At 40.5% G+C, this 15,253-nt stretch overlaps 1 protein-coding gene and 1 non-coding gene across 2 annotated transcripts; both read right to left on the bottom strand.

The window, feature by feature from the left end:
* Positions 1-728: 728 nt before the first annotated feature.
* Positions 729-4,853, bottom strand: LOC122316240. Its single transcript, XM_043132771.1, has one exon. It carries the CDS (start codon positions 4,851-4,853, stop codon positions 729-731), a length of 4,125 nt encoding a protein of 1,374 aa, XP_042988705.1.
* Positions 4,854-14,106: 9,253 nt separating this feature from the next.
* On the bottom strand, positions 14,107-14,214 carry LOC122317626. Its single transcript, XR_006244552.1, has one exon. It is a non-coding gene; the product is annotated as a small nucleolar RNA R71 (small nucleolar RNA).
* Between the last annotated feature and the right edge of the window lie 1,039 nt (positions 14,215-15,253).

Genomic DNA, 15,253 nt, shown 5'->3' with positions numbered 1-15,253 from the left:
TTCGTTCCTCGATTTGAAGCCCACATAAACCCTACATTTGGTTTCCCTCAAGTCGAAGAAGTGCCACACCCCCTAACGTTCCCATCTACCCGTGGTTTTGCTTTAACGTTGAATTAAGGGAAGTAATTGACTTACACAAGATTAGTAATCTCTCAACAATGTTTTCGGCTTAATTTCTTTTTTAGTTCTTTGTAACCTTTTTTATACGGACCTTATTACTTTCTTTGTTGTTTATCATAATTCTAAGATTGAATTAGAAGCTTAGGCTGAATCCCAAACCTCTCAATAAAACAAAAGCCATGTGAATAATGCTGAAATCACCGCCAATCCGACCTAAGTTCTCTTCCTTGTGCATTGCGACAAGTACGCCTCTAGCCGATGCCATTTACACCATTTCCTCATTGCAAATGTCATCGTTTGCACACCACCTCAACCATACTAGTTCAATTCTGCCATTAGACGAATTTACAACAAGAAACCCATCTTTTTTTTCATTCTTCAATGTGAAGCCAACGAAAGCCTTACAATTAGTTTCCTCAACTTCAAGAAGGGCCACATGCCCCTAAGCTTCCCCATCTACCCCATCGTTAAGCTTTTAGCTTGATTCAAAGGATGTAATCGACTTAGACAAGATTAGTCATCTCTTAACAATGTTTTGAGTTTAATTTCCTTTTTGGTTCTTTGTAACCCTTTTTTTCTTTTTTTTTTGAAATGGAAACTTTCATTGATTAAATCATGCTATTACAAACATCTAAGATAACAGCACGTCTAATACAAGGTGGTATTTCCTCTAACTCATAGAGATCACAATCATTTAGAAGGGCATTCTTGGCTAGCAAGTGGCCTGCCATATTTGAATCCCTCTTTGTGTGACAGAACTTCCATCTAACAAGATCTTGTAACAAAAGCTTAGTGTCTTCAATGATCAAACCTCCTTGGCTCCAATCCTTAGCTTTTTTCTGCATCCCTTCAACTACTTTGAGTGAATCACCTTCGAAGATGATAGACCGGAAACCAGCTTCTTTACAGAATATGACAGCCATCATCAGTGCATAAGCTTCAGCAGTGAAAGGGGATAGATTCAACTCTCTTATGGCTCGCATGGTCCCAAGCACCTGGCCATTGCAATCTCTAATAATAGCCCCAATCCCTACTTGGTTCAGTGGTTGATTGATGGCAGCATCCCAGTTCAGTTTGTATTCTCCCACAGGTGGTGTAATCCATTTTTGAGGACACTTAGATGTCTCTGCAGCCCTGCAACTCACACGACCCTGAATTGCCAACTTGTAGCAGTAGAGGTCATCCTGGGCCTTAACTAGTATTGAGTTGGGATGCCTGAAAGCCTTCCCATGCACCACTTCATTTCTTCTTGTCCATATAAGCCTCATAATCGAGCCTACTTCCTCAATTCTTGCTGCTGGTAACTTATCTGTTATTTGCTGCCAGACTTCCTTGAAGGATCCTACCTCTAGAGAGAGTTTTTGGATTGGCTTGCTTGCTTGGCACCAGACATCTCGAGCTGCACTGCAACTCCAGAGGGCATGGTCTGCTGTCTCCTCTACACGACCACAGATTGGGCAGGTACTTTCAGCAACAATCTTCCTTCTTTTCAAGTTGGCTAGAGTAGGTAGGCCCTCGTTGCAAGCCCTCCAAATGAACACCTTAACCCCATTTGGGACCTGCAGCTTCCAAACACCCTTCCATAACTCAGATTGATCCTTTGGCTTAGAAGGGCCAGCCTCAGGATTAGCATGGATTTCTTGGTGAAGATGGTAGCCACTCTTCACTGAGAATAGACCATTCTGAGTGCAACCCCAAATCAACCTATCACCCCTACTACCCAAAGTGATTGGGACAGATTTTATCACCTCTATGTCTTGCTGATTGAACATTTCATGAAGGCTGTGATCATTCCATGTCCTTAGGGAAGGGTTGATTAAATCTGCGACCACATTCCTTTGGGTTGGGGCACCAGCCTCTATTCTTGGGGCAAGGAAATGGGGTCGAGGGAGCCACCTATCTTCCCAGATTCTTACCTGTTTTCCATCCCCTATTCTCCATAACAAACCTTCCTTTAGTAGTGAAAGTCCAGCATGTAAGCTTCTCCAAGCCAGTGAGGGTCGAGCCCCAACTTTTGCCTTTAAAATGGACCCATGTGGGAAGTACTTTTGTCTGAGGATGGTGGCAGGGAGAGATGTAGGGCTTTGCAGCAGATTCCACCCATTCTTTGCTAAAAGAGCCATGTTGAAGCTATTGAAATCTCTGAAACCCAAGCCCCCCTGATCTTTTGCTTTGTTGATTCGGCTCCACTTTATCCACTGCATTTTTGTTTGATCCCCACTAAAACCCCACCAAAACTTCCTTAGCATCTGGTCCAGCCTCTTGGTGATGGACTTTGGTAGGAGAAAGATACCCATTGTGTATGTGGGAATTGCCTGTAGTACTGACTTGAGCAGCACCTCTTTTCCAGCTGCTGACAGCTTGTCTGTCTTCCAGTTATTGATCTTTGACCACATTCTATCAATTAGGCCATGGAAACATGCTACTTTTGTTCTTCCTACCATGGCTGGTAATCCTAAGTATTTTCCAAAAGATGCTGTAGGAGTTACACCTGCAATTCGAGTTATGTTGGCTCTGCACTCACTTGTAGTGTTTCTGCTGAAGTATATTGCAGATTTCTCTTTGTTCAAAAGCTGTCCAGAGGCCTGCTCATATGTAGTCAGCATGCCTAGCATTCTTCTCCACTCCAGTGTGCTTGCTTTACAGAATATCATACTGTCATCAGCAAAGAACAGATGGTTTATCTTGGTTGGTCCTCTTCCCATTGGAATACTTGATATTTTGCCCTTTGATTTAGCTTGAGTCAGGAGGTTTGATAGGGCCTCAGCACATATGATAAACAGGTAAGGGGATATGGGATCCCCTTGCCTTAGGCCTCTAGTTGGCTTAAATGTAGACTGGGCCTCTCCATTAAGCAATACTGAGTATGAAACAGACCTGATGCAATTCATTACCAGTGTAACCCATCTTCTGTCAAACCCCATTTTGCACATTACAGCTTCCAGAAAATCCCACTCCACCCTATCATAGGCTTTACTCATGTCAAGTTTGAGAGCCATATAAGCTGAGTTTCCTTGTATTCTTGTGGACATGGAGTGGAGGGTCTCGTAAGCCACCATAATGTTATCTGTTATGGCCCTACCTGGAACAAAAGCACTTTGGTTCACAGAAATTATGTCAGGCAAGATAAGTTTAAGCCTATTTGATAACACTTTAGCTACCACTTTGTAAATGACATTACATAGGCTAATTGGTCTATAATCAGAGACTTTGGTGGGGTTCTTGATCTTTGGGATCAGGGTAATATAGGTGTCATTTACCCCTTCCAAAGAACCAGCAGTATTGAGAATGTTGAGCACAAATCTTGAGACTTCCTTCCCTGTAGTATTCCAATGTGTTTGAAAGAAACAGGCTGGGAAACCATCAGGGCCTGGTGATCCCATGCTTTTCATTTGGAAGACAGCATTCTTAACTTCCTCTTCTGTGAACTCCTGGAGAAGCAATTCATTCATTGCTGTAGAGACTTTGTTGGGCATATCCTTGATGCAATCCTTTATACCTGATGGGGAGGAAGAGGTGAAAAGGTCTAAGAAATATCTTGTAATAACCCTTCCAACTTGGTCTTTTTCTGAAATCAGGCGATTCCTGTGGTCCATAATCTGTGATATCTTGTTGATTTTCCTCCTATGGGATGCATGCAGGTGGTAGAAAGTAGTATTTCTATCTCCATTTTGTAGCCAATGCTGTTTGGCTCTTTGTTTCCATTTCAGGTCCTCTGCTGCTAGATCTTGATCAATATCACCTTTTAATTTTCTGATTGAGTCTGATTGGTCCCCTTTGTTTAGCTCTTGAAGTTCTTCCAGGGCTTTCAGTTTCTGTCTAATTTCTTTGGGGGCTTTCCTTATAACTTTTGCATTCCATTTTCTCAGCACAGTAGCACTCATAGTCAGCCTACTCCTTATGGTCTCAGCAGCTGTTCTTTCATGAATTGGCTTAACCCAGGCTTCTTTAAGAGTAGCTTCACACTCCCTTCTTAGTGACCAGGCAGCTTCGTATCTAAACCTCTTTACATGAGGCCTTGGTTGATCTTGCTGGTAAATCACAACAATGAGTAAAGGGCAATGGTCTGAGGTCATGGTTGGTAGGACACAGCAGGATGATTCTTGATACTTTTCTAACCACATTGGGTTTGCAAGGGCTCTATCCAATCTTTCCTTTATAAAGGAGTCTTGCTCTCGGTTGTTTGCACAAGTAAAGCAGGGGCCCTTTGTCACTAGTGAACTCAATGAGCACCATTCAAGAGTATTCCTGAATATTTCCATCTGGTTATACGGCCTAGGACCCCCTCCCATCTTCTCATCTTGACATACTATTTCATTAAAGTCCCCACAACACATCCAGGGTGTACTGTCATCAGGTTTGATAGACTTGAGGAAATCCCAACTCAGGTGCCTTTTTGAGGTTTCTGGGTTCCCATAGAAGCCTGTAAAAAGCCATGGTTGTTCCATTCCCATGCCTACCATTGCACTGATATGCCATCTCGAGTAATTATAGATTGAAACCTTGTCCCTTGTCTTCCATAAAAAAGTTAAACCCCCACTACTTCCTCTACTATCCACTACCAGACAGCCATCATAACCCAGCATGTTACACACCTCTTCAATCCTCACTTTCATACACTTAGTCTCCATGAGAAATATCATGGTTGGGCTCTTTTCCTTAACAAGGAGGTTAAGGTATCTAAATGTCCGAGGGTTCCCAAGCCCTCGGCAGTTCCATGCTAAGATTTTCATTGAGTTTGGCAGGGCTGGGATCCAGCCTCTGCCTTAGGAATTGAGCTTTCACATGTACCCTCCTGCCTCCTAAATTTCTTTCGTTCATGATTTTCTGTTTTTATGTTTTCCAACCTCCCTCTCTTGATTCCAGTTCTTAAGAAGTAATTAGATATGTCTCCCATGGCACCCCTCTCATTTTCTGCACTTGTTTGATTCTGTGTTCTAGTTTGCCTCTTCCATTTCCTAGCATGTTGAACTGCTGTTTCAGCCTCAAAGCACACATTTTCTTTTCCTGTGTCAGGTCCATTGACTCGATTCTTTTTACTACTCAGTAGACCCCTCTCTCCACTTAGCACTCCATCTAGGTCCTCTTGGGTATTTTCCATGTGATTAAATGATACATTTTGAGCCAGCTGGTATTGGTTAGGATCAAGTTCCATATCAGTAAACGTACCTAGCATGCTCTTTTGTTCAGGCTCTATACCAACCGAGCTTGCCTTAGTTTGAGGACTTGTCCCAGTGGAGCCCTCCTTTTGACTTTCCTCTTGGTTTCTTTTGTGGTCCTCAATGATACAGCCTGGTTTTGTACTGACGTCCAGGCCTTCCTCTGTTCCCCGCCTACCATGCGAGACAAGATTTGATGTTACCGGGATTTCCTCTTCACCTTTCTGCTTTTGGTCTGCTGTCACCTTTTGCAGGCTAGGTTCACTGTTTATCTTAGACTCTGCTCTGTCATCTCCCTCCTTCTCTCCTTGCAGACCACCGTGAGGGTGGTGTTTACCTGGTGAACCACCATATTTTCGCCCCTCAAAGAGGTTAGAATGCATGGGTTGGGCTCGTAGCCAAGCCCCGAACTGCATTAGTTTTGGATCATCGTTTTGTTGTTCATCCCGAGACCTCACACAGTTTCTACCTTTGTGCGATAAGGTTCCACACTGGAAGCAGAAGTTTTGTAGACGTTCATACTTGAAGGAGATCCAGTGTTGCTTCCCGTCAACCCCAAGCCATTTGCCACGCATCAAGGGTTTGTGTAAATCCACCGCCACCCTAACTCTCAGGCATCTACCCCATGCTCTTCCATCTGAGCCTGCATCGACTCTTATCACAGGCCCTATTGATGCTGCGAACTCCTCACCAAACGTCTCTGTCATGGTAACTAGAGGAAGGTTATGGAGTTGAACCCAAAAGGGTTCATACCGGAACTGCAGTGCATTAATGGACTGGTTTTCGTCAACTTCTTGTATGGCTAGCAGGCATCTATCAAAGAACCAGGGACGCCCCCCCAGGACCTTCTCCTTATCCTTCACTTTTTGGAATTCAATCAAGAAGCTCTGGTCTCCGAGTTCTTTGAAGCTGACCCAGCCTTCCAACCTCCACAGTTGTGACATGGTGATACGGAAAGCTTCACTATTAACAAGCTTTTCAGCCATTGCCTTAGCTACAAGGCATTGCTTGCCCAGACCTTCAGAATCTTGGTGGTCACCCTGCGTTACGTGAAAGCATAAGCTTTCTTCCGTTGACAGTTGCAGTTTCTTCCATCTTTTTGTCAAGTCCTCTGTTGCGTACATTGTAGTCCAGTAGAACGGTGAACAAATTTACTACAAACACACAGCTCACACTAGTGAGACCCAAGCCTTTGAGGATCAAAGGCACTCTGGAGCCTTACCGTTTCTCACGAGAGAAAGAAAGGCACTCCTTTTTTTTCATTCGGATCATATTGCTTTTCTTGTCATTTTCCAACGTTCTAAGATTGAATTAGAAGATTAGGCTTTATCTAAGACAAGACAGACTTCCATGTCGATAATCCTCGAATCACCGCCAACCGGCACCTAGGCGACCCTTCAAACCAGTTGTGACAAGTTGGCCACTAGCCGAAGCCTTTTAGACCAGTTTTACAAGGAAAGTTTCATCGTTTACACCCAACCTTTACCATACAAGTTTAGTTCTTGCAGTGGACCAACTTACACAAAGAAACCAGTCTTTCATTTCATTCCTCGATTTGAAGCCCACCTAAACCCTACATTTGGTTTCCCTAAAGTCCGACAAGGGCCACACGCCCTAACGTTCCCCATCTACCCGTGGTTATGCTTTAACGTTGAATTAAGGGAAGTAATTGACTTACACAAGATTAGTAATTTGTCAACAATGTTTTCGGCTTAATTTCCTTTTTGGTTCTTTGTAACCTTTTTTACACGGACCTTGTTACTTTCTTTATTGTTTAACATAATTCTAAGACTGAATTAGATGCTTAGGCTGGATCCAAAACCTACCAATAAAAGAAAAGCCATGTGAATAATGCTGAAATCACCGCCAATCCGACCTAGGTTCTCTTTCTTGTGCATTGCGACAAGTACGCCCCTAGCCCATGCCATTTACACCATTTCCACATTGCAAATGTCATCGTTTGCACACCACCTCAACCATACTAGTTCAGTTCCGTCATTAGACGAGTATACAACAAGAAACCCATCTTTTATTTCAATCTTCAATTTCAAGCCAACATAAGCCTTACAATTAGTTTCCGCAACTTCAAGAAGTGCCACATGCCCCTAAGCTTCGCCATCTACCCCATCGTTAAGCTTTTGGCCTGATTCAAAGCATGTACTCGACTTACACAAGATTAGTCATCTTTCAACAATGTTTTGAGTTTAATTTCGTTTATGGTTGTTTGAAACCATTGTTTTCATTCGGATTATATTGCTTTTCTTGTCGTTTTCCAACGTTCTAAGATGGACTTAGTAGATTAGGCTTTGTCTAAGACACGACAGACTTCCATGTCGATAATGCTCGAATCACCGCCTATCAGTACCTAGGCGATCCTTCATACTCGTTGCGACATGTCGGGCCTCAGCCCAAGCCTTTTAGACCTTTTTCACAAGGTAAGTTTCATCGTTTACACCCAACCTTTACCATACAAGTTTAGTTCTTGCAGTGGACCAATTTACACAAAGAAACCAGTCTTTCATTTCGTTCCCCGATCTGAAGCCCACATAAACCCTACATTTGGTTTCCCTCAAGTCCAAGAAGTGCCACACGCCCCTAACGTTCCCCATCTACCCATGGTTTTTCTTTAACATTGAATTAAAGGAGGTAATTGACTTACACAAGATTAGTAATCTCTCAACAATGTTTTCGGCTTAATTTCCTTTTTAGTTCTTTGTAACCTGTTTTATACGGACCTTATTACTTTCTTTGTTGTTTCTCATCATTCAAAGACTGAATTAGAAGTGTAGGATGGATCCAAAACCTGTCATTAAAAGAAAAGCCATGTGAATAATGCTGAAATCAACGCCAATTCGACCAAAGTTCTCTTTCTTGTGCATTGCGACAAGTAGGCCTCTAGCTCATGCCATTTACACCATTTCCTCATGGGAAATGTCATCATTTGCACCAAACCCAACCATACTAGTTTAGTTTCGGCATTGGACGAAGTTACAACAAGAAACCCATCTTTTGTTTCATTCTTCAATTTGCAGCGAACATAAGCCTTACAATTAGTTTCCTCAACTTCGAGAAGTGCCACATGCCCCTAAGCTTCCCCATCTACCCCATCGTTAAGCTTTTAGCTTGATTCAAAGGATGTAATCGACCTACACAAGATTAGTCATCTTTCAACAATTTTTTGAGTTTAATTTCCTTCATGGTTCTTTGTAACACTTTTTTTCATTCAGATCATATTGCTTTTCTTGTCGTTTTCCAACGTTCTAAGATGGATTTAGTAGATTAGGCTTTATCTAAGAGATGAAAGACTTGCATGTCGATAATGCCCGAATCACTGCCAATCGGCACTTAGGCGATCCTTCATACCAGTTGCAACAAGTCGACCCCTAGCCGAAGCCTTGTAGACCGTTTTCACAAGGAAAGTTTCATCGTTTATACCCAACCTTTACCATAGAAGTTTAGTTCTTGCAGTGGGCCAATTTACACAAAGAAACCAGTCTTTCGTTTCGTTCCCCGATTTGAAGCCCACAGAAACCCTACATTTGGTTTCCCTCAAGTCCAAGAAGTGCCACACCCCCTAACGTTCCCATCTACCCGTGGTTTTGCTTTAACGTTGAATTAAGGGAAGTAATTGACTTACACAAGATTAGTAATCTCTCAACAATGTTTTCGGCTTAATTTCCTTTTTGGTTCTTTTAACCTTTTTTATACGGACCTTATTACTTTCTTTGTTCTTTATCATCATTCTAAGACTGAATTAGAGGCTAAGGCTGGATCCAAAACCTGTCATTAAAAGAAAAACCATCTTAATAATGCTGAAATCAACGACAATCCGACCTAAGTTCTCTTTCTTGTGCATTGCGACAAGTAGGCCTCTAGCTCATGCCATTTACACCATTTCCACATGAAAAATGTGTAATTTGCACCCAACCGCAACCATACTAGTTCAGTTCCGGCATTGGATGAAGTTACAACAAGAAACCCATCTTTTGTTTCATTCTTCATTTTGCAGCGAACATAAGCCCTACAATTAGTTTCCTCAACTTCGAGAAGTGCCACATGCCCCTAAGCTTCCCCATCTACCCCATCGTTAAGCTTTTAGCTTGATTCAAAGGATGTAATCGACTTACACAAGATTAGTCATCTCTTAACAATGTTTTGAGTTTAATTTCCTTTTTGGTTCCCTGTAACCGTTTTTTTCATTCGGATCATATTGCTTTTCTTGTCGTTTTCCAACGTTCTAAGATTGAATTAGAAGATTACGCTTTATCTAAGACATGACAGACTTCCATGTCAATAATCCTCGAATCACCGCCAATCGGCACTAGGCGATCCTTCATACTCGTTGCGATAAGTCGGCCCGTAGCCGAAGCCTTTTAGACAATTTTCACAAGGAAAGTTTCATCATTTACACCCAACCTTTACCATACAAGTTTAGTTCTTGCAGTGGACCAATTTACACAAAGAAACCAGTCTTTCATTTCATTCCCCGATTTGAAGCCCGCACAAACCCAACATTTGGTTTCCCTTAAGTCCAAGAAGTACCACACGCCCCTAACGTTCCCCATCTACCCGTGGTTTTACTTTAACGTTGAATTAAAGGAAGTAAGTGACTTACACAAGATTAGTAATCTCTCAACAATCTTTTCGGCTTAATTTCCTTTTTAGTTCTTTGTAACCTTTTTTATACGGACCTTATTACTTTCTTTGTTGTTTATCATAATTCTAAGATTCAATTAGAAGCTTAGGCTGCATCCAAAACCTGTCAATAAAAGAAAAGCCATGTGAATAATGCTGAAATCACCGCCAATCCGACCTAAGTTCTCTTTCTTGTGCATTGCGACAAGTACACCTCTAGCCCATGCCATTTACACCATTTCCTCATTGCAAATGTCATCGTTTGCACACCACCTCAACCATACTAGTTCAGTTCCATCATTAGACGAATTTACAACAAGAAACCCATCTTTTGTTTCATTCTTCAATTTGAAGCCAACGTAAGCCTTACAATTAGTTTCCGCAACTTCAAGAAGTGCCACATGCCCCTAAGCTTCCCCATCCACCCCATCGTTCAGCTTTTAGCCTGATTCAAAGCATGTAATCGACTTAGACAAGATTAGTCATTTTTCAACAATGTTTTGAGTTTAATTTCCTTTATGGTTCTTTGTAACCATTGTTTACATTCGGATCATATTGCTTTTCTTGTCGTTTTCCAACGTTCTAAGATGAAATTAGTAGATTAGGCTTTATCTAAGACATGACAGACTTCCTTGTCAATAATGTTCGAATCACCGCCAATCAACACCTAGGCGATCCTTCATACCCGTTGCGACAAGTCGGCCCTTAGCTGAAACCTTTTAGACCATTTCACGAGGAAAGTTTCATCGTTTACACCCAACCTTTATAACATACAAGTTTAGTTCTTGCAGTGGACCAATTTACACAAAGAAACCAGTCTTTCGTTTCATTCCTCGATTTGAAGCCCACACAAACCCTACATTTGGTTTCCCTCAAGTCCAAGAAGTGCCACACGCCCCTAACGTTCCCCATCTACCCGTGGTTATGCTTTAACGTTGAATTAAGGGAAGTAATTGACTTACACAAGATTAGTAATTTCTCAACAATGTTTTCGGCTTAATTTCCTTTTTAGTTCTTTCTATCCTTTTTTATACGGACCTTATTACTTTCCTTGTTGTTTCTCATCATTCTAAGACTGAATTAGAAGCTTAGGATGCATCCAAAACCTGTCATTAAAAGAAAAGCCATGTGAATAATGCTGAAATCACCGCCAATCCGACCTAAGTTCTCTTTCTTGTGCATTGCGACAAGTAGGCCTCTAGCTCATGCCATTTACACCACTTCCTCATGGGAAATGTCATCATTTGGACCCAACCCTAACCATACTAGTTCAGTTCCGGCGTTGGACGAAGTTACAACAAGAAACCCATCTTTTGCTTCATTCTTCAATTTGAAGCCAACATAAGCTTTACAATTAGTTTCCGCAACTTCAAGAAGTGCCACATGGCCCTAAGCTTCCCCATCTAACCCATCGTTAAGCTTTTAGCTTGATTCAAAGGATGTAATCGACTTACACAAGATTAGTCATCACTCAACAATGTTTTGTGTTTAATTTCCTTTTTGGTTCTTTGAAACCATTGTTTTCATTCGGATCATATTGCTTTTCTTGTCGTTTTCCAACGTTCTAAGATGGAATTAGTAGATTAGGCTTTATCTAAGACATGACAGACTTCCATGTCGATAATGCTCGAATCACCGCCAATCGGCACCTAGGCGATCTTCATAAACGTTGCGACAAGTCGGCTCCTAGCCGAACCCTTTTAGACCATTTTCACAAGCAAAATTTCAACGTTTACACCCAACCTTTACCATACAAGTTTAGTTCTTGTAGTGGACCAATTTACACAAGGAAACCAATCTTTCGTTTCATTCCTCGATTTGAAGCCCACATAAACCCTACATTTGGTTTCCCTCAAGTCCGAGAAGTCCCACATGCCCCTAACGTTCCCCATCTACCCGTGGTTATGCGTTAACGTTGAATTAAGGGAACTAATTGACTTACACAAGATTAGTAATCTCTCAACAATGTTTTCAGCATAATTTCCTTTTTAGCTCATTGTAACCTTTTTTATACGGACCTTATTACTTTCTTTGTTATTTCTCATAATTCTAAGACTGAATTAGAAGCTTAGGCTGAATCCAAAACCTGTCAATAAAAGAAAAGCCATGTGAATAATGCTGAAATCACCGCCAATCCGACCTAAGTTCTCTTTCATGTGCATTGCGACAAGTAGGCCTCTAGCTCATGTCATTTGACGAGTGTGCGAAAGTGCACTCTATATACCATATTATTGGACTAAAATGTAAAAATGTGAATAGAAATCATAGGAATTAATGTGTATTCTTAAATTGAATTTCTATTTACGTTGGGATACTCCTAAGCAGTTTTTTTATGTCTAATTTCAGAGTTTATAAAAGAGCAAGTCAAGCCCAGTCAAATTCAAAGGAGGACATTCATGGGGTTTGAGAGCAATTTGGAAGAAAAGAAAAAGAAAAAAATCACAAAATGAAACCACAAGAAGTCCAAGTCCGAAATTCGCTAGGAGACAGTCTGGATATACTTTAGTCTTTTGACTGTATCTTTTTACTCATATATTAGATTGATGTGATTCTTGATGCATTTGAAAGCGATCTTAAAGGGCTATAACTTTGTATCTAATAAGGATTTCCAAATTCAAACTCCTGAAGGCTGTACATGGCTGCCAAGATAAGTCCTAAAATTTAGGCGATTTTTTTATGCGGAAATCAAGAGGACATTAGGGTTTCTTTCTTACCCTATATAAGCATATCATTAGCACGAAATGGAGGGGAGGAAGAGGCACAAGAGGCAGATCTGAAGAGAGGAGAAAATCACTTCCATGGCCACCGTTCGCTTCAGTTTTCTCTGGAGATTTTTGTTGTCCATTATATTTATGGGTAACTAAATTCTCTAGTAGGGTTAGGGATGAACTTGCACATTAGATGGTATTTCTAATTTATTCTTAATTCATATATTTGACTTTCAATTGCTAAAACTCTTTTGTTTTATTATTCTCAATTCATCGTTGATGTTTTCTTCTCCGAATAATCATAGAATTTATTGTGTTTATCGATTCAGTCGTGCTTTTTCTGTTGAATGGATTAGTTCTTTGATTATGTTTGGATCAATTATTTATTTATATTGATTTACTTTTTTGCTGAAATATCGCTTCCTGAGTATATTATCGTGATTAGATTTTATCAATAGGGGTAGTAATTCACGTTTTTTAAAAGTGGTGAATGTTTTTTCAAAGGGTTACATTTTATTTAAGTCTGGTTTATAAATCTATACCTTCCGATTGGGAATTGCGGGAATTGAGTTCCTAATTGAGTTATCCAATGAATTAAGAATAATTAAAATACCAAATTTGTGCAAGGGATTCCCGACGCTCTACTATTTGTCAAATTTGAGTACTTTTTCTGTTAATCACTTTGCTTCACTTGAATTTAAATTTTAAATTAATTTTTGTTCTCTATTACTTATTTAATATTTTTCTTTAGTTTCTTTGTTCCTCTTGCTATTCTTTTAATTTGTCTCCCTGTGGAATCGACACCCCAAAGCTGTGCTACAACTACCGCGTTATTCTTTGGGCGTAATCAAATTTTGGCGCCGTTACCGGGGAGATGGTAGAAGAATTGTGAGATAGTTTTTATTTTCAACATTTTGTAAAGGCGGTAACTTCGTTCCCTATTGTAAAGGCTGCATCTTTTTTTTTTTTTATTTTCTTTTTCTTTTTGTAGTTTTTTTTAGTGTTGGATTTTTCTCTACCTTGCATGCACAGGTATAGAGAAGCCTTGGGTCGGTTTGCTTGTAGACCTGTGTTAGAGTCAGAGTTTAATTTTTCTAATCATTTGTTTGATAATTCTTCTAATTCTGAGAAAATGAGTGAACACGAAGATCAACCCACTAGGACCCTTCAGGATTACCTCCACCCTACACGCACAGCCACACCATCATGCATCATGTTTCCACCTAATATTCGCCAATTGGATTTTAAAATAGGGATGATACAGTTACTCCCTACTATGTGCACATTAGGGAGTTTGAGGAAGTAGTTGCGACTTTTCATAGTCAAAATGCAACTGATGACATTATGAGACTTAATTTCTTTCCTTTCTCTTTGAAAGATAGAGCTAAGAGTTGGCTATACTCATTGAGACCACGATCTATTGGGTCATGGAATGAAATGACTCAGGTCTTCTTTAATAAATACTTTCCCCAACATAAGACCAATGCTTTAAAAAGGCAATTCTCCACCTTTGTACAAAAGGATAGTGAGACTTTGTATCAGTCTTGGGAGAGATTTAAGGAGCTATTAAGTATGTGTCCTCACCATGGATATGAGAATTGGCGCTTAGTGAGCTATTTTTATGAGGGACTTACACCTAGAGAGCATCAATTTGTGGAGATTGATGGGAACCAAGGTGGAGCTATCCTTAAAGATCCCTTGCAAATTCCAGATGGGCCAATTACAAGATCAAGAGCCAAGAAGATCAAGGAAGCAATGCAAGGATTGGTGCAATCCACTTGGGATGAAGCTAGGAAGAGCCCAACACTCAAGATGGGTTTCAAGGAAAAAGAACCAGTTTTGATCCACTTGATACAAGCTATGGAAGACATGACTTAGACATTGGGCCTATTATTGTTAAGGCTTCCAATTTGTTTAACGGTATTTTATTATTAGTTTAGAAGAAGTGGGCTTGAGGATGCTTGGCCCACGTATGTCATATTTCTAATGGACTAGGGTTATTTTTGGGAAGGCCTTGTATTTTTGGCCAAGGGTTTATTTGGAAAGTTAAAATTTTATGTCTTACTAGGATTTCAGAAGTAACTGTAGCGCGGCGTATGGCACTGTTCACGCTACAGTACCCGACGCATTGTTTACTTAGGGTTTTTGGGGATTGTCTATTTAAACCACTTGTAACCTCATTTGAGAGGCAGAATATATGAAATTGTCATTGAGAGTTGAGTTATCTCCTCTTGTTCTTCTTGAACTTCTGAACTTATCAAGGGTAAATCAAAACCTTTGTGGCGTTCTTCCTTTGTAATCTAGGTTCTTGAGACAGGTTCTTCAATGGGTCTAGATTTTGATATAATCTAGGTTCTTTGAACGAGTTCTCATCGGGTCTAGATTCTCCATCCATATACCTGAGTTTGGCTTTCTTGGGTTATTTTTCCAGTATTGTTGTTGGGTTTCAAAGCAAGTCTATTGGGGTTCACATTATTTGGTAATCAGAGCAAGGTTTCCAATCAGGTGTAATTCTATCTTTTATCTATTGCATCTTTAATTCTAGGGTTTCACTGTTCTAAGGTTGTAAAAAAAACAAAAAAAAAAAGTGCAAAAATTCATTTTTCCTAGGGCTGGCAGATTACTCTATCA

Source organism: Carya illinoinensis, chromosome 7, assembly GCF_018687715.1.
Source record: "Carya illinoinensis cultivar Pawnee chromosome 7, C.illinoinensisPawnee_v1, whole genome shotgun sequence".
Taxonomy (NCBI): Eukaryota; Viridiplantae; Streptophyta; class Magnoliopsida; order Fagales; family Juglandaceae; genus Carya; species Carya illinoinensis.
The sequence above is the reverse complement of the archived record's forward strand: the minus strand, read 5'-3'. Positions and strand labels throughout refer to the sequence as shown.